Genomic DNA, 23,898 nt, shown 5'->3' on the forward strand with positions numbered 1-23,898 from the left:
AATATGGCCTCTTGACTAGTTGCAGAAATGAAGACTGTAGTAACTTGGTGTATTTTTCTTTCTTTTTTATATTTTTTGGCACTGGGAATTGAACCCAGAGGCATTTCAGCACTGAACTAAAGCGCCAGTCCTTTTTATTTTGAGTCAAGGTCTTGCTATATTGCTGAAGTTAGCCTTGAACTTGTGATCCTCCTGCCTCAGCCTCCCAAGTTGGTGGGATTTACAGGGGTGGGTCGTGCGCTTTTCGTGTCCAACAATTTCTTGAACATTTTAAGGCAGTGTAGAAAATTCATATGTTGAGAGTGGTTAGGCAGATAAGAAAGTGAGAGAAATGTGGATGCCAGCTCTATCTAAAGGAGTAAAATGATATTCAGCTCCAGATGATTGTAACCTACTGACAATTTTGGCACTCATTTGAATAAACAAGCACATTGTGTGGGACAAACAAAAGATGTCTTCTGGGTTGTTGCAACTCTGCTTTAAACTAAATTTATGCATTTCTGAAATAGGAGAAAAGTAGGATAGTGGTTTCAAGGAAGCAAAGAGATAGTGTTACTAGAAAGAAGTGGCTAAAATTGTTGAATACTGCTGAGAGGAAGAGAAAGATTCAAAAGTGACCTTTGAGCCTGGTGTGGCAGCGAAGCCTGTAGTCCCAGATATTTGGGGGGCTGAGGCAGGAGGATCACAAGTTCAAGGTCATCCTTGGTGACTTAGGGGGACCCTGTCTCAAAATAAAAATAAAAAGGGCTGGAGCAGCTATAGAGCGTCCTTAGGTTCAATCCCCAGTTCTGAAGGAGGAGGGGAATGACACTTGAATTTGGTAAAAAGGACATTATTAGTACCTTTTGTTGTGATTTAGATATAAGATGTCCTCCCAATGCACCTGTTAATGCAGGAATATTCAGAGGTGAAATGATTGGATCGTGAGAGATGTAACCTAATCTGTCCATTCTGGTTTGAATGGACTGACTGGGTGTTAACTGGGTAACTGTAGGCTGGTGGGGTGTGACTAAAGAAAGTGGGTCACTGGGGGCTTGCCCTGGAAGGATGCATCCTCCCTGTGGCCCCTTCTGCCACTCCCTCTCTGCTTCCTGATACTTCCCCTCAAATCACCCTCCCAACTCCTGGCATCATGAACTGAGTGGGGGCCCTTTCCCCATGATATGCTGCTTTATCTTGGCCCCAGAGCCATGGAGTCAGCTGTCTATGGACTGAGACCTCTGGAACCACGAGCTCCAAATAAACTTTTCCTCTAAGTTGTTCTTGTCGGGTATTTTGGTCACAGCGATGTGAAAGCAGGCTAAATATCTTTTGACAAGAGAAGTTTTAGTGGAGTGATAGGGATAGAGGCATGATTGGACTGGGTTGAAGGGGAAATAGAAGATATTGGAGACAGTACCTTAAAGCTGTTCAAGAAGTTTTGCCATACAGGCAAGCAGAGAACTTGGGTAGTACCGTGAGGTGGTATGTGGGAGATAGTAGAATATATATGTAGGAAGATATTTCAGAATATGTTGCAACTTATCTTTTGGTTTTGTTTATAATAATTCTGCCTTAAAAGAGGATAAAGATTTTTACTATTTCCTTTGTGATTTCTAGATTTCTGGTTGTTCTTTCTACATTTATTTCTATTTTTTGCTGTACTGGGCATTAAACCCAGGGTTGCTCTACCATTCCCGGCTCTTTTTATTTTTAATTTTGAGACAGAGTTCTGCAAAATTGCCCGTTCTGACCTTGAACTTGTGAGCCTCTTCCTTCAGCCTTTAGAGAGATCGGGATTACAGGCATGGTACTGTGCCCAGCTGATTTCCTATCTTTCTTAAAGGCCTTCCCAGTTGGAAATTAAATAAATATTCTTATTTCTTTTAAATGTTAGTAATTTAAAAAAAAAACATTTAGGTTTTATTTTTGTATACAATGTGAGATAAAAATCTTACTTTGTTTTCTTCCAGACATATAAATCAATTGTGCTGGTATCTTTTATTAAATAATCCATTTGAGCTCAGTGTGGTATCTTGCCCTTATAGTCTTGGCTGCTTGTGGGGTTGAAGCAAGAGAATTGCTTGAGTGCAGGAATTCAAAAATAATCTCACTGAACTCTAATGCTATTTTTATAATATGCTCCACATTTATTTGTCTGTTTCTAGATGCTGTATTCTGTTTGTATCAAGGTAGATTTATGGTACTTTTTAACATGTGTTAGGGCATGCTTCTCATAATTTTTCTTGTTCAGAATGTTCCCAGAAATTCTTGCATATTTATTAATTCATATGGAATTTAAAGCACTTAGTTACATTTCTAAAATTGTTTTATTGGGATTCCCAGTGAAATATTCTTTATTATTGGTGGAAGACAGTTTTATTCTATTAAGTCTTCCTTAGTAGAATGAAACATTTTTTAGTTTATTCAGATCCCAACTCCTTTTATAAATGTTATAATTTTCTTCATACAAGTTATATACCTTGCAAGTTTTTGTATTTGTTCTTTTTACTGTTAATAATGGGCTTCCCCCTCATGTCTGTCTCTATCCAGATTTCTCATTATAGATTGCAATAAATTTATCTTATAATTACATTACCAAATTGACTTATTAGTTCAATAACTTTCTAGTTGTCTTCTGGATTTCCTAGGAATACAATTATATTATCTGCAAAGAAAGATAGTTTCTTCTTTCTTCTAATATGTAGAGAGCTTTCTTATTCTTGATTTATTACATCAACTAAATTCTTCAAAAATGGTCTTAAGTATTTTTAGAGATAATGAATAAACTGTCTTGTTTTTTATTTTAATGACAATGGCTACAGTGTTTCATATGATATTTTCTTTTTTCTTTCTTTCTTTTCAGTGCTGGGAATTGAACCCAGGAACATTCTATCACTGAGCTACATCCCCAGGTCTTTTCATTCTATTTTTTTAAATTTTGAGACAGGGTCCCACCAAGTTGCCCAGGCTGGACTTGAACTTGCAATTCTCCTGCCTCAGTCTCCTGAATAGCTGGCATTACAGGCATGTACCACTGCACCTGGCCCACATATTGTCTTATGCAGTTTTTATTTTTAAGTGCTGGGGATCAAACTCAGCCTTGTGAATACTAAGCAAGCACTCTACCACTGAACTATACCCTGCCATCTTATACAGACACATTCTTTCATTCCCAGAATTAATTCTTCATGGTCATAATTTAGGATTCTATTTGTTAATGTTTTATTAAAATGTTTTTATGTATATTCATAAGTTGGGTTATAATTTTTGTTTTTATTTTGAGTTTATATTAAAAAGGCTTTAAATTATTCTCAAAAGGGTCAAATATCTGGTCAAAATTTATGTTATTATTATTATTGATTTATTTTATTTGGTACTGGGGGTTGAACCCAGGGCACTTTACCACTGAGTTACATCTTCAGTCCTTTTTATTTTTTATTTTGGGACAGAGCCTTGCTAAGTTGCTGAGACTGGGATCCTCCTATCATTGCCTCCAGAGTTACTAGGATTTCAGGTGTGTACCATCAGGCCTAGCTAAATTTTATTATTTAAAAAGGAGGATTATGAATGATTTGAAGTAGCATTTTGATGGAATTCAAAGTATCCCATATGATATTGCTATATTCCTTTGTACGACTCATTATTCTAGGCTCTATTTAATGCTTTATTGCAGAAGAGAGAGAGATGTGGTTTACATTGGTGAGACTGTGGAAAATGGGAATAATCCTGCATAAACCCACAGAAGTGTGGAATGGTTGTGAAAATACATAGTGGAAAGTTTGCAAAATACTGTTCCAGGGTACCAGAAATCCGGATGGAATCAGAAATTGGGTAAACCAAGCTGGTAAAATGCAGGTGTTGACAATTTTTAGAACAAAAGGGTAATGAAATAAGATACTTTGGGCTATGCTATATCTCAGGACTGACATAAAGTCTCATTTGACTTATAACAGCCCAGGAAGTTTAAACAGGGTACTCAGCTGCAACTATCTGATGAATAATGAACACTTCAATATCTTCACTAATAAAGAATCTTTAATTTAGATATTCCCAACTTTAATGAGTTGTGACTAAGTTTCCTCTCTCTCCCCCCAAAAGTTCTACAGAATCCATTAACTTTTATATTAAAATTGATTCAGATAAATGCTTCTTTTAAAAGCAGTGAAAAGGCTGGGTGCAGAGGTCAATAATCCCAGCTGTTTGGGAGGCTGAGGCAGGAGGATGTTGAGTTCAAAGCCTCAACAATTTAATGAGGCCCTGAACAACTTAGTGAGACCCTGTGTCAATATAAAATTAAGACTGACTGGGGATGTGGCTCAGTGGTCAAGCAACTCTGGGTTCAATTCCCAATATAAAAAAAAAAAAAAAGACATTAAATTAAAAATAAAATAAAAGTAGTGAAAGATATCCTCTGAAAAAACAGTAGCACTCTGGGTTTTGGCAAAGCTGGTATTAATCACATCTTTTGCATCTTTAACAAGGAGAATAAATGACTTGTGAGGAGCCCTGGTTTTTGACCCCAGGCGAAGATGATACATTATGTTTTTCACAATTGTTTAAAGATTCAAGGATATTAATGATGCACCTAAATTGACATACCAATAAACTAGCTAATGAGATATTAATAACATAGCTAAAATAGTTTACTAACAAAACAAAGTCACATGTGGGTGTTTGTAGAGAGGTGAATGAGATTTGTGCTAGTTTATGAAATGTACTTCTTTAAGCAAGAGCTAGAAACATCTTTAAGGGATTCATCCTTTATATCTTAGTTGTATATCAACTTATAATTTACTAAGGCTTCCATATTCAGGATGGATTCCCACAACATCCTTGAGCATTAAGCAGGGTAGATATCCTGGTTGTTGACAAGTGCATAAACAAGCTTACCAAAGTTAGGCAACAATCCTGGATCACACAGCCAGAGAGTGGTTGGGATGTTCTAGAATTTAGATCTTGTTTAAGTGTGTTTTCACTCATGTAAAAACAAAGCCTGACACAGCTTAGCACATAGTACAAGTCTGTTGGGCCTTTGTTCAATGTCCCAACATGTCTTGTGAACTTTTTCAGAATTCTTCCCACTATATATATAAATAAGCCCATACCACATGACCAAACTCAGCAACTAACCGGTTGACAAGGAGGAATCACGGAATGTTGGGGACTAGAGAAGGGGCAGGGATTATTCTCCGGAGAACGAGGAAATGCAAGATGGAGCCAGAAACTTCTGGAAATGTCAGTGTTTATTAAACATTTAAGGACATTTGGAGCTTTGAAAAGCAATATACAGAACGTAGAAAATTCCTAAGAATTCCCTATGGTTGGGAGAGCAGCCTCTTCCTTTTCCACCTACTTCCCATTTGTTTTTTCCTGTTTTCTGTTTGATTGTTTAAAGCCATTTCTTAAGGCTTAGTTGCCCCCTCCTCCACCCCTGACCTTCAAGGATCCATTCTCCCTCCCCTCACCCCCCTCTCTCTTTCCTACTCCAAGTTTTTGAGTCCCAGAACAGTGCTCCAAAGTGATCAGGGAGTATCAATCCTGCAGTTGAGGTCTGAGGATCAGGGGCCCCTCTCTTTAATGGGGTTGGGGACCTGCAAAAGCCACATGACGTCATTGGTCCTCAGTCATGGGGGTAAGGGCAGAGCATGGGCACAGGTAAACAAACAAACAAAGAAAGGATTAAAAAATACAAAATAATCAACAACCTAAATAAACCCTGAAGGAGAGTCTGATCTGGGTGATCTGAGTGTTAACAGGAGGACAGATAATGGAGCTGGGTCACTTGATGGAGGGGAGGGGGGGAAGGAAAGGAAAGAGCCAGAAGGATCAGGCTAGAGTACAAGGGATAGAAGAACAGGTGACCTGGAGTTGAGGCAGGGGCTATCAAGGTCCATTTATTCTCGGTGCCTGAGGGACAGGCACCAAACACACAGCCCTTGGGGCAGGTGAGGGGTAGGATTAACCCCTGGGCTCCCAGAAAGTGAGAGGGTGCGAATGGGGGAAAATACAAGTGTTTGGAATGAATTTTAGAATGAAACTTACATCTCAAAGATAGGTGAGGGCAGGGCAGGGTTGGGGAGCAAGGGAGGAAAGCACCTAGACGTGGGATAAGAGGAGCCTAGGTCCCCCTGCTCTGGCAGGGTCTGGGGGTTGTGTTCACTTGTCCGAGTCCAGGCCCATCATATTCTTGAGGGCGTTCTTGAGGCTGGTTCTGCTGGGGGACTTGACAGCAGGTCGGAGCTCCGAGCTCTGCTCATCCTTTCGTAGCTCCATCTCGATGACCACCACCTGAGAACCTTTAGAGGACTCTGCCCCTGACCCCCGATCCCCCGCCCGGCCCGCTAACCGCTATTTCTTATCCTTGCGAGACTCCCCCAGCCCTTTAGACTTCTTTTCACTGGCAGCTTTGGTGCTTCGGCTGTGGTCCAGCATGGCATACAGCACTGGCGTCTGGAAGAAGGGATGTACACATCAGTCACAAGTCCCGTGGGACTTGACTGTTCCCATCCCGCCCTCACTGCTGCCCTCCAACTCCCAGGTTTCTCCTCCCCAGCTTGTCCAGGTTCCAAGTCCCGCTAACCTGCCGCCCGCGCTTGGACGAGTCCTTGGAAGGCTTGTGCAATTTCCCCTTCTCCATGGCACTGCAGGAAAAGGGCTTGCTGTGGATTTGGCCACGCCAAAAACCTTTGCAGAGCGGGTCGCAGCTTCCTCTTTCTTTTGGCGCTCCTACCCACTGAAGTGGTCTCCCCCCAGATGGGGAATAGTGGGTTAAGGGTGAGGAGTCGGGCTCCGCCCCTTACCTGAGCCTCCTCTGCAGGGCCGCCTGTCTGCGTAGCCAACAGTACCGAACCAGGTAGAAAAGCAGCAGCAGCAACAGCACCACCCCGAGGACGCCACCAATCACCGCTCCTAGCACTACTCCGTATCTAGTCGGCACTAGGAAGAGACGGGAGAAGTTGGGAAATTAAACGCGACTTCTATCTCGGGTGCCTCGCCCCACATTTATTCCCAGCCGTTAGGAATATAGGACTCCTAACCAAGGCTGCCTCCTGCCCTCCCTCCCAGAGCCTAAACATCATCGGGCAGGGCTTTTTTGTCTCTTTCCCCAATCTATCAATCCTCCCCATGCCCTCTAGAACTGCCTCTCATACTCCCTCGCACCTTTTTCAAAGACATAGAGTGTGACCTGAGAAGTCTTGCCCACTATGTCCGGTGGGTTTTTGACATCACAAGTGAAAGTGCCGTTGTCGCTGTAGTCAAGATTGTGTATGACAATGGAGCCATCCTTCCAGCGAGGGTCCCCTACCCACTGGATGCGCTCTTTGAAGGTCCCCACTTCATCGATGTAGGGTTGTCCCTTGGCATAGTGGAAGATCTATGAGGAATGAGGGGAAGCATGTAAGAGGACCCTAATGAGAACAAAGCTCTCAAAGCTTGGCTCCAGCGGTAGGGTGAGGGATGCTGGCCTGGAAAGTGTAGTGCTGTGGGAGGAAAGACAATGCAGACAGGTCCTAGTCAGGGTGACAAAAATGCCACTTACTGGCCAAAGTTGGAGTTATGGCTAAAATAGGATTTCCCCTTCCTTAGCCCAAGTTCTCTTTTCTGTTGATTTTTTGAGGCACCCTTTCTATTATCCAACCCCTAGGACCGCCCCCACCCCCAGGCACTCACCGAAATGGCATCTCGGCCCCCTTCAGGCTGGTAGCGCCAAGTGAAAGAGATGTCATCTGAGACCCACTCACTGGACCAGAAGGAGCAGTGCAGGGTCACCCGGGAACCCACAGCACCATAGACCTCCCTGTCCGTGTAAACCACAATGGCCTGGACAGGGGACAGCACTGCAAGCACAGAGGAGAAATCAGAAACACATGTGACACAGTAAAAGATATGGAGGATGTGAGATCAATGTGCAATCAAGGAATGAGTCAAAGAAACAAAAAAATTTTGAGGCCTAAATCTCTCTGGACTAACTGAATTGATGAGTGTAAATATTATGTCTGTTCAAGTTCTTAGTATGACTGTAGAGGAAATGAAATCAGCAGTAACGATCTTCTTGAGGACTTCCAGAAGATGAGTCTCATTTTCCCTTTGAGACAGTCTTTCTCCCCCTCTCTGTACTGACCTAGGGGTGCTTTAACACCTAGCTACATCCTGGTTTTTTTAATTAATTAATTTTTTGAGACAAGATCTCACTAAGTTCCTGGGGCTGACCTGAAACTTGCAATCCTCACACCTCAGCCTCCTGAGTCGCTGGAATTACAGGGGTGCACCACTATGCCTGGTAGTAGCCAACTCTTTTTTTTTTTTTTCCTTGTTTTTGCGGTGCTGGGGAATTGAACCCAGGGCCCTATGCTTGCAAGGCAAGCACTTTACCAACTGAGCTATATCCCCAGCCCTGTAGCCAACTCTTAAGCTTAGATGCAAAGTTTTAAAGTTTTTATAAATTATACAAGTAATACATATTGCATTCTTCTTATAAACTATCCAAGCAATAAAGTTAGTTTCTTTTGACACCCACACCAATTCTTGTAGTCCCCTCTCAGAACAACTGTTATCAATTTAATGTGAATGCTTTTCTTATGTATGAAACTTAATAAACTCAAGATATATGTGTACTTATAAGAAATGGATAATTTTCTTGGTGGAGCTTTTTTATATACATTGTATAACATTCTCTCTCTCTTCTCTCTCTCTCTCTCTCTCCTCCCCCCTCCCCCCCTCTGTCTTTGTGGTACTTGGAATTGAACCCTAGGGTGCTCTACCACTGAGCTACATCCCTAGCCCTTTTTATTTTTTACTTTGAAAAAGGATTTTGCTAGGTTGACCAGGCTGGCCTCTAACTTGCAGTTCTCCTGCCTCAGCCTCCCAAGTTGCTGGGATTGCAGACATGCACCACCACACTCATCTTGATATCAACCTTATTTTTAATAACTGCATGGTATTTCACACTCAAATTTATTGCCTCCCTCCCCACAATGAAGATAACTAGAGAATATAGGTCTTTCACAGCATGACAGTCCTCATACTGAATCCCTGGTTGCCATACAAGTTGCTTTTGACTGGCGAGTCAGGGAGGGAAGGATTCATACTCTTCTGGGGAAGTTGGATACAGAGCAAGATCCCAAGTTCAGAGTTCAAAATGACATTGCATGTGAGCCTCTGTGGTTCAATCATTCTCACTCCTCTTTGGCGGCTTGGCCTAGTGCCACCGCAAGCCTCACCCACACAAGAAAGGCCATTCCAGGGAGACTATGTGTGGGGGCTGGCCCTAGATGGGGGCAACTGTAGAACCTTTTGTTCTATGGGAGGAGGAGGAGGTAACCAAACAAAGACCCATTGTCTGGCCAATATTGGGGGATTCAACCACCCCACTCCCACCCCATTATCCTGAATTTCCCACCTCAGCATAAATATTATTTACTCACCTCCTGGGACTTCCTTTTTACAGCCTTCTTGGGAATCCCAAGGTAACAAGGGAGGTTATTCTTTGGATCTAACTTCTATTCCTTCTGTTATCATGTCAACCATTGCCCTTCTCAGTTCAGCTCAATGGTTCTATGAGTGGGACAGATGTTGGAACTGAACTTTTTCTCCCTTGTATACTCTCTTCCCATTTCCTTCTCCAACTCCTTATCCTTAACATTTTCTCAGGGTACTCAGAATAGTCCAGTATAGCCCCAGAGAGTCTAGGTTCTGGGTTTAGGATTCAAGAACAGCACAGCAAAGAACCTTGGACTTTCTGACCTATTTCCCTCCCCTGCTACTTCTCCCTCATCCTCATCCAAGTTTGCCTACTGCTCACCCATCGCACTAGGATTCAGGGCAGTTGGAGAAGGGAAGGATCCATTCAGTTCCCTCTGTTTTGACCTTCTCTTACTTATCCAACATTTGTCAGAGGGCAAGGAATGGATGGACCAACTAATGAAGGAAGACAGATTTAGAGGGACAAGATCCTGGGATCTCATAGAACCTTCCTTCTATTCCATCCATTCATGTAATAGATGAGGAGCCACAGAGAGAAAGTGAGGCACCAAGAAACAAAGAATCTAAGGAGCTAAGGCCACAAATCTTGGGCTTCCTTCTTAGATTACACTCCCTGACTTTTCTCTTCTGGAAAACTAAGGTTGGGTACCTCTTGCCCTACTAGGGGATGAATGGGGACTAGAATACAGTGTTTGATCCTGCTCCTTCCCACACTCTAACAACAATTCCTACCAGGTTCACAGCATGGCTCTGGGGGCATGTTACTGGTTTCCAACCTGGGTCCACTCTCCAAACTTTCATTTACCATCTCCCTTTACAGAATATCTTTTCTTCCTCCCTCCAAATGATATATAATTTTTTCTCTGAATAAAATACCACCTTCCTGCTTTTGCTCACTGGTTCTTGGCAGTAAGGACTACAACAAAGGCATTGGGGGGATGCTGAGACCACCTGAGTCACAGGGCACCCAGACTGGGGTGGTTCCACTTACCCAAAGAAGAGAAGAGCAGCACAGCCAGGATAGGGCTGGGACTAGATGAGGGAGCCCCAAGAGCCATAGCTGGGGCAGGGGCTAGGGCCCGGAGCATCTGTGGGGCAGAGAGAGTGGGGGACAAGGAACTGAGCGGGGGGTTCCTGGAACCCTCTTAAAATCCCCTGGGGCCCCAGCATGAGGGGGCTGTCCTGAGTCAGTAACCAATTACAGCCTGGCATGTGCAGTTGAGAGGTGGTGGTGGGGGGGACCAGGGTGCAGGGAGCAGAAGGGGCATTGTATACTCTGGGTGGAGGGATGGGAGGGACACATACCACCCCATACACAGAGCGCTTTGTGTCTCCTGGCCTTCCCCTTCACCAGGCTGGAATTTTGGGGGGTGTGTGAAGGAGAGGGACAGAAAAAGGGATACAGACACACTTCTCTGAGGGATAGTTAGGCAGAGAAACCTAAATCCAAAGACCATAAAAAGTAATTTCTCCTTAGCCACCTTGCCTGACAGTAGGCCCCTGAGAGTCCTAGAAGCTAGAAGAAAGGTTTCCCCAGAGAACTCTGAAAACAGGATATCTCTTGTTATCTTGATTACTGTGGGTTGCATTATAGATTTCTTGAGATGACCAGGTCCTTTGGGAATCACCCTCCCTCCCCACAAGTTCCCTGCATCCTGGAGATTCTTCCCAGACAGAAACTTGACTGAGAAATTTCAAGGGAGGAAATCCTAGACCTTTCCCTCTTTTTTTAAGAAGTCCTTCAGTGACTTATACGGCAGTTTAAGTTCATTTCAATTTAGAGCAAGACAACAAAATTGTACTGCATGCTATATGTAAAGTATGGAAATGCAATAGAAACAGGAATAAAAATTAAGTCCCTCCTGCAAAGTTTAAAATTTAGTCTGGAGGAAGAGGGAGGAGGATCAGAAGATAAACCCATCAACAACCAATTACAACAAATCATGATGATTGCTTTAGTAAAAAACAAAGATCTGGGAATACAACAGAGTGCATACACAGTTATAACATTAAGAAGGTTAAGTTATGTGAGAGACTAAATACAAAAATGAACTGCATTTAATGAAGGAAGTTCAGAGGCAGAGGCACTCAGGTCTTTTAAGATTCAATCTTAGATATGGACCAACCTTGAAGGAAAATTTTGAAAATAAGGAAAGAGCAGAGAAAGTGACCAGATAGATAGAACAACAAAATTAAGAACAAAAAGGTGAGAAAATGTGTTTGTGTGCATGTATGTACGTGTGTGTGCTGGGTAGGTTTGTGAAGTACTAGGAATACTTAGGGAAGATCTTGTGTCATTCACTTTGATTTGATTTTGGGGAACATGAAGGGAAAACAAGTCTGAACAGAAAAGTTGAAGCCTTTTGGTAGATAGTCTTAAATGACAGCCTAAAGAGGGTGGATTCAGTCTGGTACATCGTAGGTATCTCCTTAAGATTTTGGGGTGGAGTTAGGAATAGGAATGGGAATGTTACAGAACCAGAACAGAGATTTAAGAATACTCTGACCAAAAAACATCTGAGAGAGAAATCTGATTTCTGTCTCCTTTGTTCTTTCTTTAGGATCATCTAAAGTGGTGTTGCTTGTTTACTGAAACTGCTATACTCTTACCTGGATTGTTTCCCTTTCTTTTCTCTCATTTCAGGCATTAACTAGATCCTGCTTTTGTTTTGTTTTGTTTTGTTTTTTTGTACTGGGTATTGAAGCCGGGTGTGCTTTACCACTGAGCTACATCCCCAGCCCTTTTTATTTTTTATTCTGAGACAGGGTCTCACTAAGTTACCTAGAGCCTCACTAATTTGCTGAGGTTGACTTCAAACTGGCAATCTTCCTGCCTCAGCCTCCCCAGTTGCTCGGATTAGAGGCATGCTCCATGTCCACCTGTCTTTTCCTGCTTACTTTTAAGATAAGCTCTTTAAGATAAGGGGCTTGACGGAATGTTTGGCCTGAATTTCGGTGTGATTCATTTCCATTAGTTGTCAGTTCTAGAGGTTGAGGAAGGAGGCAGTTTTCCCTGCTTATGAGACTACCCCAGGTTCTTCCCTGTAAAGTTCCAATCTTCTGGTACTTTCTTGGGCATCTCAGTCCACAGTTCTGATGGCTTTGTGATTAGTACAGTTGGGGTTATGGGACTCTAAATATGGAGCTTGACTGTAATCTTGGTGACTCAGGAGGCTGAGGCTGGAGGATTGCAAGTCTGAGGCCAGCCTCAGTGACTTAGGGGGATCCTGTCTCACAATTAGGAATAAAAAGAACTGGGGATGTAGCTCAGTAATAAAGCACCCCTGGGTTCAATCCCCAATTCCTACATAAATAATAAATAAATAAAAGACCTTTAAAAATATTTTTAGTTGTAGATGGACATAGTACCTTTATTTATTTATTTTTATGTGGTTTCAGAGGAATGAACCCAGTGCCTCACATGTGCTAGGCAAGCACTCTACCACTGAGCTACAACCCCAGCCTTAAATAAAAGACTTCATTATAAACTTCACAGGTAAAATCATCATCAACAAACATTACAGGATGTTGCAATTCTTACCTCTCCCAGCTGTAAACAATCACTTTCTCCTTATCCACCCACCACTCTTAGGTATACCCCTTTTGTTGACTTTGCTACTTTCATTGTTGTACTTCTTCATGGATCCTGCTAAGGTTACAAATTTCTTGAGAACAGTATGTCTGTGTCTTTGAATCCTTTATAGCAGTTTTCATAGACTATGGCAGAAAGTGAACATCACATATATATTAAATGAAAGTTATTTAAAAAGCTAAGTGAAGCTTGCCTGATGGCACAGGCCTGTAATCCCAGCAACTTGGAAGGCTGAGGCAGGAGAATTGAAGGTTCAAAACCAGCCTCAGCAACTTAGTGAGGACCTAAGAATTTATCGAGACCCTGTTTCAAAATAAAAAATAAAAAGGGTTGGGGATGTGGCTCAATGGTTAAATACTCCTGGGTTCAACCCCCCATACCAAAAATAAACAAGAAACAAACAAAAAAGCCCCAAACCTGCCAAGTGCAAGAAGAATTCATTTTATTTGCTAATGTGGTGCTCCAGAAGGTCAAAGGAGGATCAATGACTGGAAGTTCAATAGCAGAACACTGTATTTCATTAGAACAACTTTTTAATCATTAAGCAGTTTACTACCACAGAAGGAGGTGGAGCAGTCCTGAAGATTAGTTTCAAGGGATGCCTCAGAAGTGATTTTAGCACTTGACAGAAGGTTAGATTAGAGTCTTTAGGGTCCCTTCCAATCCTAAAAAATCTATGCTAATTTTTTTTGTCTACCATTATAGAAATGCAAAGTAGCATTTATTTGATTCATAAACAAATAAATTTGTGCTATGTAAATTCTGAGAAAAATTTGGGAGTGCTAAATATGAGATCTGAATATTAATGTAAATGAACACGTTTTATTGTAGAACAGGAGTTCCTCTGGACTGTGATCTCTACTCCACCTTGTCCCCCTCTCCCTGCAAAAGGGCCAAGTACTTTTGCATTGTTTTATACCTTTCTCACTTGCTTTTTTTCTCTCTTCAGTCGTGAGTTCTCTGCAATTGATCACTGTGCTTGGGTTCCTCAATGGTTTATATACAGTATATATAAATCAAAGCAGTTTCTCCCCCATATCCCAGGTTCTTTGGATTGTGGGTGTCGCCCACACAGCGCTGAAACAAGGAACAAGGGACCGTTGTCTTCAGCTAATGGGCGCCTAGCTCTGGCGGCAGCTCAAGCCTAGGAATCTTGAGGGCTAATCTAGGTGGTTAGAGGCTCCCCATTCTTGGGAAAGGGGGTCTGCAAGGTTCTCTCCTGGACCCCTAAGTGGGACTCATACTCCCCTAAGTGGGTCTCAACCTGTGTATCTATCTGACCAAAACATTATATTAGAATGAGAAGAAGCCCAAAGTATCTTTTTTCCCTCAGCCAGCCAACTCTAATATTTTTAGGCTGACCTGGAAGGGAGGTGGAGTCAAACTGAGACTGGGAAGTCCTCAGTGAAGAATGTGGGCAATTCTTGCTGATTGGTAGGGAGAAAGAATATGAACACGTACGAGGGTGGCATTTTCTAGCCCAGTGGAATTTCTGCTGCATAGAATATGAACACGCACGAGAGTGGCATTTTCTAGCCCAGTGGCGTTTCTGCTGCAATTCTGGCAAAGACCATTAGAAAACAGCAAAGGGAAGTGGGAGAGGCGAGCAAAGTTATCAACGAAGGTCTGCAACCAAAAGGGTAAAGCCGAGAGCAAAGGCTCAGAACCTTTTAAAGAGCTCGGGGTCGTCACGTGATGACTCCTCCCGGCTTTGCCACCCCTCTCAGAGGCCCCGCCGCCTGCGTCACTTCCGTCCAGACCGGAACCCAAGATGGCTACGCTTTTGTTGAGGTGACTTTAGCGTGGGGCTGGGAGTCGGTGTCCGCGACCTTTGGGAGACCAGAACTGACCCCTAACGTTTGACTGACGGAGGTTTGCCCTGTGCCTGGGCTGGGAAATAGCCCGTGGGTGTGGTCCCATCGCTCTGGAATCCTAGAGACCCCCCTCCCCCAGCCGCTTGGGTGCAGCTCGGTAGGGCTTTAAGGTCATTTAACGCCGTACCGAGGAGTGGCGTGGCTGTCATCCTTTCTACTTTCCCCACCTTTAATACTTCTCTCCCAGATTACTCTCGTGACCGCACCCAGAGCCGAGACCCCAAGATACTGCTCTAACTTGGAGGTCATCAGCTGACCATGAGTTCTACAATTTCGAGATCTTATTTAGGTATTGGGCTTCGGGCGCGGGGAGAGATCTTGGTGTACTTTACTTTTTCTTTTAACTTCTGCAAACACCAGCAGTTGCTGGCAATGGACAACTCTGTCCAGGTTCCTGACAGCCCCTAGCAGAGTATGCAAGAAGCCTGGACCGCTACCTGGCCGGCGATTAGCAATAACTAGAGAAGTCCTCCGCAGCAACCCAGGGAGTTCATTTTTAGTCTATCTTTCTACTTGGGGTTAAAGGGCAGTGATCCCAGTTTTTCTCACTGTCCTGAGAAATAGCCTAGATTTTCTTCCATTTTGAACTCTCCATTGTCTAGGTCTCATTTTCTACTCCCAAGCCTTTCTAGTCCTTAGCCACTAGCGCCTGTAGATATTCCTGGTACAAATCCCAGCATAATTTTGTGCCAGGCCTATTTTTGGAAACTGTTTGTTGTGGAAAGTTAGCTTAAATGCTGTTGAGATTTCAGTTCCCGATTTCCCCAAATGTCTTCTCATTTCTCTTTCCACTTCAGTCAGGCAAAATAAAAATAGAGGGACTTTGTTTAGATTTTCTCTGTGACAAAATCATTCCTCTTGGGAGTTGAGATCAGTTACCTTAATCCTTCATATTCTCGTTGCCTTTTCTCTTCATGTCTTTTTTCTCATAACATATTTTGGTAGATGTTAGGAGCTTTTGGAGGAATTAACATTTAGTTTGAAATGCTCATATTTTTCCAAACAGTTCATTTGAGGAGCTTTGGGATTAGTGATTAGAAACTGAGGGTCATTACACAGTCACCCCTTATTATCCTTGGGTTCTGTATCCATGGGTTCAACCAACCTTTGATGAAAAATACTTGAGAAATGGGCTGGGGTTGTAGCTCAGTGGTGGAGAACTTGCCTAGCATGTGTGACGCACTGGGTTTGATCCTCAGCACCACATAAAAATTAATTAATTAAAGGTATTTTGCCCGCCTACAACTAAAAAGAATATTAAAAAAAATACTTGAAAAACAAATTCCAGAAAGTTACAAGAATTTACTTGGATTTGCTGCCTGCCAAGCATTATGCTGAGTCCACATAAATGAAGTGGTGTGTTGGCATACCTCTTGTAGCCTCCCACCATTTCATAGATCCTAAATCTCTCCAGCACTTACTGTTTCAGAGTTAATTGCTTTACTTTCTGTTTACCTACTGTGTAGTCTTCAATTATGATTGTTGTATCTGGACTGCACATAGATTTTTTTCTTTGTCATTTCTTAAACAATATAATATAACAACTTCACACAGCATTTGCATTACATTGGCCATTCTGAGTAGTCTAGAGATGATTAAAGTATATAGAGGTAGCTGGGTATGTTAGCTCATGCCTGTAATCCCAGGGACTCAGGAGGCTAAGGCAGAAGGATCACAAGTTCCAGGCCAACCTCAGCAACTTAGTGAGACCTTGTCTCAAAAAGTGGGGCATTGCTGGGGATGTAACTCAGTGATAAAGCACTCCTGGGTTCAATCCCCAGTACCAAAGTATTAAAAAAAAACATGTTTGGGTGAATGTACATAAGGTACATGCAAACACTGCATTACAGGAGGAATTTAGGCATCCATGTATTTTGGTGTCTGCTGGGGGTCCTGCAGGTAATTCCCTGTAACCATACTCATTTAAGTGAATCCAGACAGTGTCATTTACAATGTATAGTGCTGTCCTGTCTGCACTAGGATTCAATGCCAAGAAATACACTTCTTTTTCATTAGTGGTAACCTTAAGCTCTCATGGGAAGAGAGCTTCTATTTCTCACAAGGGCTTATTTTTTTGGCTGGAGAAATAGAGAATTAAAAACTTTTTTCCCTCTGATACCATTTCACTAGAGGGATTTGATACTCTTCATAATATGCTAATTTTAACCTCAAAGGAAGATACCTCTAAGAAATTCTAGGAACTCTTTCTACCACTGCTGGTGTCACTAATTTCACTTATTTTTCAGGATCATTAGTTCTTTGATTGTAGCTTCTTCATTTGTAAATTGAAAATACTAATAACTTGAGCCCACTTTAGGAGAAATACTAAATTTTGAAAAATGTGTATTTTCACTTGGTAAATAAACATTGTGTTTATTTATGATGTACAATTTGATGTTCTGAAATATGCATACATTATTTGTGCTAAATGTAGCTACTGCTAATCAACGTATGCATTACCCATGTACTATTGTGTGTGTGTGTGTGTGTGTGTGTGTGTGTGTGTGTTGGGAATACTTGAAATCTAAGCAGTTTTTTTTGGTGGGTTGGGGGTAACCAGGGATTGAACCCAGAGGTCCTTACACTGAGCCACATCTTCAGTCCTTTTAAAATTTTTATTTAGAGACAGGTCTCACTGAGTTGCTTAGGGCCTCGCTAAGATGCTGAAGCTTGCTTTGACTCACGATCATCCTGCCTCAGCCTCCCGGGCTGCTGGGATTACAGGCGTGTGCCACCATACCCGGCTCTAAGCAACTCTTTTTCTTTCTTTTCTTTTTTTGGTACCAGGGATTGAACTCGGAGGCACTCTACCACTAAGGTACATCCCCAGCCCTTTTTAAATTTTTTGTTTGGAAACGGCCTCAGTAACTTGCTGAAGCTGGTCTTGAACTTGTGATCCTCTTGCTTCAGCCTCTGAAGTAGCTGGGATTACAGGCATGTGTCACCACGCACAGCTGCAATTTTCAAGTGTATGATACATTGTTATTAACTATAAATCACCACTTTAAACAGTGAACAATGTAGACATGTATGAAGGTATTCCTTAGTACTCCATTAATATGTACAATTTTTTATCAATTAAAGTTTATACATTTTTATTTTATTTTATTTTAAATTTTTTTAGATGTTTACAGACCTTTATTTTATTCATTTATTTTTATAAATGAATATTGTGGTACTGAGAATCAAACCCAGTGCCTCACACGTGCTAGGCAAGCACTCTGCCACTGAGCCACAAGTTTATACATTTTTTAAATTTAAATTGAAAATCACCATGATTACAAGAGAGCTCTAGAACTTATTTGTATGTAATTTATTTCTACCCTTTGACCACCATCTCCCTAAACTCTCCCCTTCTCCCTCTTAAATAATTTTCGGGATACTGTACTACTGAGCTACATCCCCAGTCTTTTTTATTTTTTGATACCAGAGATTGAACTCAGGGTCGCTTAACCACTGAGCCATATCCTCAGTCCTCTTTTTATGTTTTAGTTTGAGACAGAATCTCTACTCCTTAGGGACCTTGCTAAGACCTTAGGGCTTCACTAAGTTGCTGAGGTTGATCTTGAACTTGGGTTCCTCCTGCCTCAGCTTCCTGAATTGCTGGAATTACACTGTGCCTGGTTCTGTCCTTTTTTTTATTTTGAGATCCTCCTGCCTCACTCAGCCTTCCAAGTTGTTGGGATTATATGAGTGTGCTCCCACACCTAGCTCCAGTTAAAAAATGTTGATAATTGGCTAATGAAAAATGATTAGTTATTCAGAATATTGTTTTTCATAGCTTTCAAATAGTGCTTTATAGTTTGTATATTCCCTAAATAGTTCAGGGACTAGCCAGGGCTGATCACAGCTGAGTGACACAAATTCCATTAACACTCAGTCAAGGAATGACTTACCAAAGCCAAGAAGGAGATAGATAGCTAAAGACAGCTGGACTTCTATCTACTAATGTTTATGCCACTTAAGCACAGTCACTGTGAGTCAAATGTCTGGTCAATAAATGTAGCACAGTGCTTGCCTTGCATGTGCAAGTTCCTGGGTTTGATCCGCAAGGGAAAAAAGAAAAAAATGAGGTTTTATTCTCAGTTATTATAGGTGCTATAGGTGTCAAGAATTGCAGTCTTGTCCTTGTGGAGCTCATAGTCTAGAAGGAGAGATAAGTGGATGAATTATTAAACAACATAGTAAATGATGATAAAAATGTGAACATGTGGTATGAGAGCGTGGCAGATAAAGCAAGGCTGAAGAAGTGACTTGATCTTGCCATCTAGGGGTTGGGTTTTAAAGGATGACTTTAAGTGGCTGTAAGGGGTTCCAGTTAGAAGAGCATGGCTAAGACATGTAGTCATAAGAGAGCTTGTTCTATCTGGGCATAATGTAATGTTCAGTGTGGCAGAAGTATTTGTGAGAGTGTAGGTCTGGAGAGTTGGATTGAATCTTGTTTGCCCACACATTGGCTCTTATATAGTAATTCAAACAGTGGGCATAATAATAATGAGATCAACTTTATTTTTCAGTATGTTCATGCTGGTGATATTGAATGATAGGGAAGAGACTGTTGTTAGAGAGTCCTGTTACAGTTTTAGTGAGAAAGAGGATATGGACTAAAGTAATGAACTGGAATGAAATTTCCTAAATAGTAATGGTAGGATTGGATGATGCCATGCATATATATAGGTGGTGACAGAAAAGGAGAAGGCAAAGATGACATATTATGGCTTAGGAGTTTGTCAGCTGATAGTAATCACTAGCCACAACTTTTGTTCGTAGACTTTGGCTCACAAGGGCACTGTGATGCAACCTATGATCCCAGAGATTCCCGAAGCTGGGCTAAGGCAGGAGGATTGCAAGTGGGAGGCCAGCCTGAGCTACTTAGCAAGACCCTGTCTCAACGTAAAAACAGGACTGGGGGTATAGCTTGTGGCCCAGGTTCAATCACTGGTACCAAAAAAATAAATTGCTCGTGTTATTCAAGATTATATGTGTCTATTTTATTGTTGCAAATACCCAGACATTTATAAAACCTTTTTAATGCCCCCAGATCAAGTTTAGAGGTCATATAAAAGAAACTCATTATATTGCACTTGTTTCTTGTTTTGAACTAAAAATGATCTTCAGTTTGATCACATAGACTTGGCTTTGATAACCTTTCTTTTTTTTCCCCAAAGTCAGAACCATTTTCAGCAAGTGAATATTTTTATCATCAGTGAAGGTTATGAGATTTCTTATAAGAGAATGTTATAAGATTTCTAAAGACCTTGGGGAGAGCAGTGAACTGATCTCTTACATATAAGTCATGTATTGTAGTCCAGAGAATGCTTTCCTGTATGTTTTCTTCTTTATCTTTCTTTTTTGGTGGGGATTTTTTTATTTTTTATTTTCTCCTCTGAGGAGCCGGGGATTCAAACCACAGCTCTTGTGCATGCTAGGCGGGCGCTCTCCAACAAGAGCTATTCTTTCAGCTCCTATTTTTATTTTGTTATTTCCACAATCCCAGAGGGCTGGGGACTCGAACCCGGGCCTCCAGCATGAGAGGTAGGCACTCTATGAGACGAGCTATATGGCCAGCACTTCCTATTTTTATTTTGAAGACAGGGTCTTGCTAAGTTGCTGAGGCTGGCTTTGAACTTGCAATCCTCCTGCCTCAGTCTCCCAAGCTGTTGGGATTACAGGCATGCATCACTGCACCTGGCTTTTTTACATTTTCTTATGTAATCCCCCTAATATTCAATAAGGTAGATATTATCAGTTCCATTTTATAAATTAAAAGGCTGAAGTTTAGTGACTCCCTTAAGTTACACAACTCAAGTTACAGATCTAAGACTGGTGTTTTTACTTTGCAATGTTCATTCTCTAGTACTGTGTCTACCCCAATCCAGAGAAGAGTTTCAAAAATGTTTTGATGCCTGTAATCCCAGTGACTGGGGAAGCTGAGGCAGGAGGATTGAAAATTCAAGACCAGTCTCAGCAATGTAGTGAGACCCTCAGCAACTTAGCAAGACCCTGTCTCAAAATGAAAAATAAAAGGACTGGGGAATTAGGTCAATGGAAAAGCTGTTCAATCCCCAGTATCAAAATTAAAGATAAGATGAAGTATTGTTACTTTCTAGCTCTAATATATTAAGCATCATTCATGTGTGGAGAAAGAAAGTCTTTTCTCAAAGTTCCTGGTTTCACATGAAACACAAGGGTAGTTATCTACTTTTATCATATTTTAAATAAGGTTATAGAGTTTGTGCAACTCAGTTCTATAAGGGCCTTGTGGAAATCTTACATTGGTATTTGTCTGGGAAACAATAGCACTGGACAGAGCACGCCATAGATTCCAACCCACATCTGCAAACTCTTACTGGGCAGCTGGCTGACTGGGCCTAGCCTGGTGTGAGGAATGCGTGCCCTGCAACTTCAGAGACAATTCAGTTGATTTAAAGAGATTTGTTCCCACTTCTTTCTGGGAGCCTTGGGTACACAATGTCTGTATTCACCTCTTGCCTCCAAAGCTGGGAAGAGGGAAGATCCAAAGAAGGAAGTGTTGGTTGGATTTTTCCCTTCAAGTAGTGGGCCCTTCAAGTGTACTGTTATAAAGCATAGACTTTGAAATGTTTGTGGATCTAGTGTCCACAAACATTATGAGGGACATCATGAACTCTATTACACAGTTGGATCTTAATGAGATTTGTATCCCCATAGTACCTTGCATGTAATAGATGCACAATAAACTTCTTTCCCTTTTGAGGGGGAGAGGGGAGTACTGGGAATTGAACTAGGGGTACTTAACCATTGAACTACATACCCAGCCCCTGCTTTTAAAATTTTTTTTAAAATTTGAGACAGGGTCTTGCTAATTTGCTTATGGCCTCACTGAGTTGCTGAACCTGACCTCGAACTTGCAATCCTCCTGCTTAGCGTCCCAGATTGCTGAGATTACAAGCTTGTGCCACCAAACCCCGCACACAATAAACTTTTGAAGAACAACATATTTTAAATTTTTTCTTCCAGAACTTCTTCATTGTAATCATTTTCTTAAATGCTTTTTACAGATTTGACGTAATGACCTGACGTGACTAAAGTGTATAATGGTTTTGTGTTTTTTATAATGCTTTGTAAACTTTGGGTCATTTAGATTCTCCTTAGATAAAAGGTCTGGTCACATGTTAGTTTTTTACTTAAAAAGGAGTTGGCACTAAAATACACATTTCAAAAATAGCAGCTTTTAGGTAGGGAATTTGCATGCCCTTTTTAAAAGTGGGAGTTGTAAAATTTTACTTTTTCATGATAGTGATAAAATTTTATTTTTGTGTTCCCATATTTTTTGCACTATTATATGAGATTTTTTTTTTTTTTTTAATGACTTTTTGACTTGAAATTCATCCAGATTGTCTGGAACTTTGTAGTAATTCCTGAAATGACCTAGCTTACTATGAGGACCCTCGCTCTACGAATCCCTTCTTCAAATTTTAATTCATCCATTTGCCGCAGATCTCTGCTATAGCTAAAGTGTGTGTTTGCTGTTGCCCGTGGCTGACTGTTTTGTTTTGTACTGTCCTGTATGTTTTCAACCCCTTTCTTTTTTAAGTGTTGCCTCCTGTGAGACTGAGCTTTAAAAAATCACTTTTTATATTTTTGTTGAATATTACCAACTCTGTTGTTACTTTTTGCATTATTGGGAATTAAACCCAGAGGCACTCTTATCAGTGAACCACATCCCTGGCCTTTTTTATTTCTCATTTTGAGACAGTCCCGATAAGCTGCTGAGGCTGCCCTGGAACTGGGGATCCTCCTATCTCAGCCTCTTAAGTCACTGGGATTACAGGTGTGCACCAACATGCCTGGTCCAACTCTCATTATTCTTTTACCTTATATGTTGTTTCAGTTAAATTTTATTTTGCATTTGTAAGTAATATTTATGATCGTTCGCAAGTTACTTAGAATTTGTAGTTTTTCACCTAGAAAAAAGGGACACTGATAATGTCCTGTGCATGCTAAATGTGCTGTACTGCTGAGCTACATCCTCAGACTTCATCTTATTTTTAATCTAGCCCTCTGCCCCCAAGTCTAATATAGTATAAAACTAGAGATGTTAATATACTAAAGTTGACCTTTAAATATGTATTGATTCTTGATTCTCTTATCTTGCAGACATGTTGGCCGTCATTGCCTCCGAGCTCACCTTAGTCCTCAGCTCTACATCAGAAAGTAAGTTTCTAAGTCTGTGGAGATCATCATCATCATCATCATCATCATTATTATTTTCTTTCTTGCGATACTTTTTTTAATTTTGAGACAGGCTCTTCCTAAGTTGATGAGGGTGGACTCAATTATGATCCTCCTGCCTCAGTCTCCTGAGTGCTGGGATTATAAGCCTATGCCACTGTACCCTGCTGACATTATTACTTTTTAACTATTTTCTCTAAGGGGAAAGCAGTTGATGATTTAAATTTGGGCAATATGTACAAAAGCAGGCAGTTGTAGATAGTTGCCTGAAAATTTAGTAATTGTCACCATGTTCCTGATTTCTTATTTCAATACTAGGAATCTAGAGCTTGCTAGGCAAGCCATCTACCACTGAGCTACATCCCTAGTCTCCACTATTTTTCTATCTGGGAAGGATATTTCTTTGATTGTTCTTAATTTTTCTCACTTTTAGCTTTATTGTCTCTCTCTTTTTTTTTTTTTTGGTACTGGGGATTGAACCAGAGACACTTTACCACTGAGCCACATCCCCAACACTTTTTCCTTTTAATTTGTTTTAATTAGCTATATATGACAGTAGAATGTACTTTCATACATCATATATAATGGACTATAATTTCTCATTCTTCTGGTTATACATGATGTAGAATCCAACCACTTGTATAGTTATATATGTATATAGGGTAATAACGTTTGATTCATTCTACTGTTCTTCCTACCCCCATATCCCCTTCCTTCCCTTTACTCACCTCTACCTAATCTAAAGTAACTGTT

At 41.3% G+C, this 23,898-nt stretch overlaps 2 protein-coding genes across 6 annotated transcripts in view; one reads left to right on the plus strand and one right to left on the minus strand.

Annotated features, from left to right (window-relative positions):
- Positions 1 to 5,207: 5,207 nt before the first annotated feature.
- MPZ (myelin protein zero) lies at positions 5,208 to 10,588 on the minus strand. Its single transcript, XM_079132353.1, has 6 exons — positions 10,457 to 10,588; positions 7,654 to 7,820; positions 7,144 to 7,357; positions 6,783 to 6,918; positions 6,563 to 6,623; positions 5,208 to 6,432 (listed from the first exon to the last, which is right to left on the minus strand). Exons 1-6 carry the CDS (start codon positions 10,551 to 10,553, stop codon positions 6,331 to 6,333), a joined length of 777 nt encoding a protein of 258 aa, XP_078988479.1. The 5' UTR covers positions 10,554 to 10,588; the 3' UTR covers positions 5,208 to 6,330.
- Positions 10,589 to 14,742: 4,154 nt separating this feature from the next.
- The window catches only part of SDHC (succinate dehydrogenase complex subunit C), a 43,216-nt gene continuing 34,060 nt past the window's right edge, over positions 14,743 to 23,898 (plus strand). For 2 of the 5 annotated variants that reach the window (XM_079108700.1, XM_079108701.1), the window contains exons 1-2: positions 17,726 to 17,749; positions 23,071 to 23,127. Coding sequence is in view for 1 of the 5 variants with exons in the window: in XM_079108702.1 (XP_078964828.1) it covers positions 14,829 to 14,848; positions 23,071 to 23,127 (77 nt within the window). In the remaining 4 variants the exon portion in view is untranslated. Of the gene's footprint in view, positions 14,849 to 14,905; positions 14,930 to 15,196; positions 15,221 to 17,725; positions 17,750 to 23,070; positions 23,128 to 23,898 lie in introns of those variants that run through there. The other 3 variants (XM_079108702.1, XM_079108704.1, XM_079108703.1) reach the window with 3 other exon arrangements.

Source organism: Sciurus vulgaris (genome assembly GCF_902686455.1).
Source record: "Sciurus vulgaris genome assembly, chromosome: 1".
Classification (NCBI taxonomy): Eukaryota; Metazoa; Chordata; class Mammalia; order Rodentia; family Sciuridae; genus Sciurus; species Sciurus vulgaris.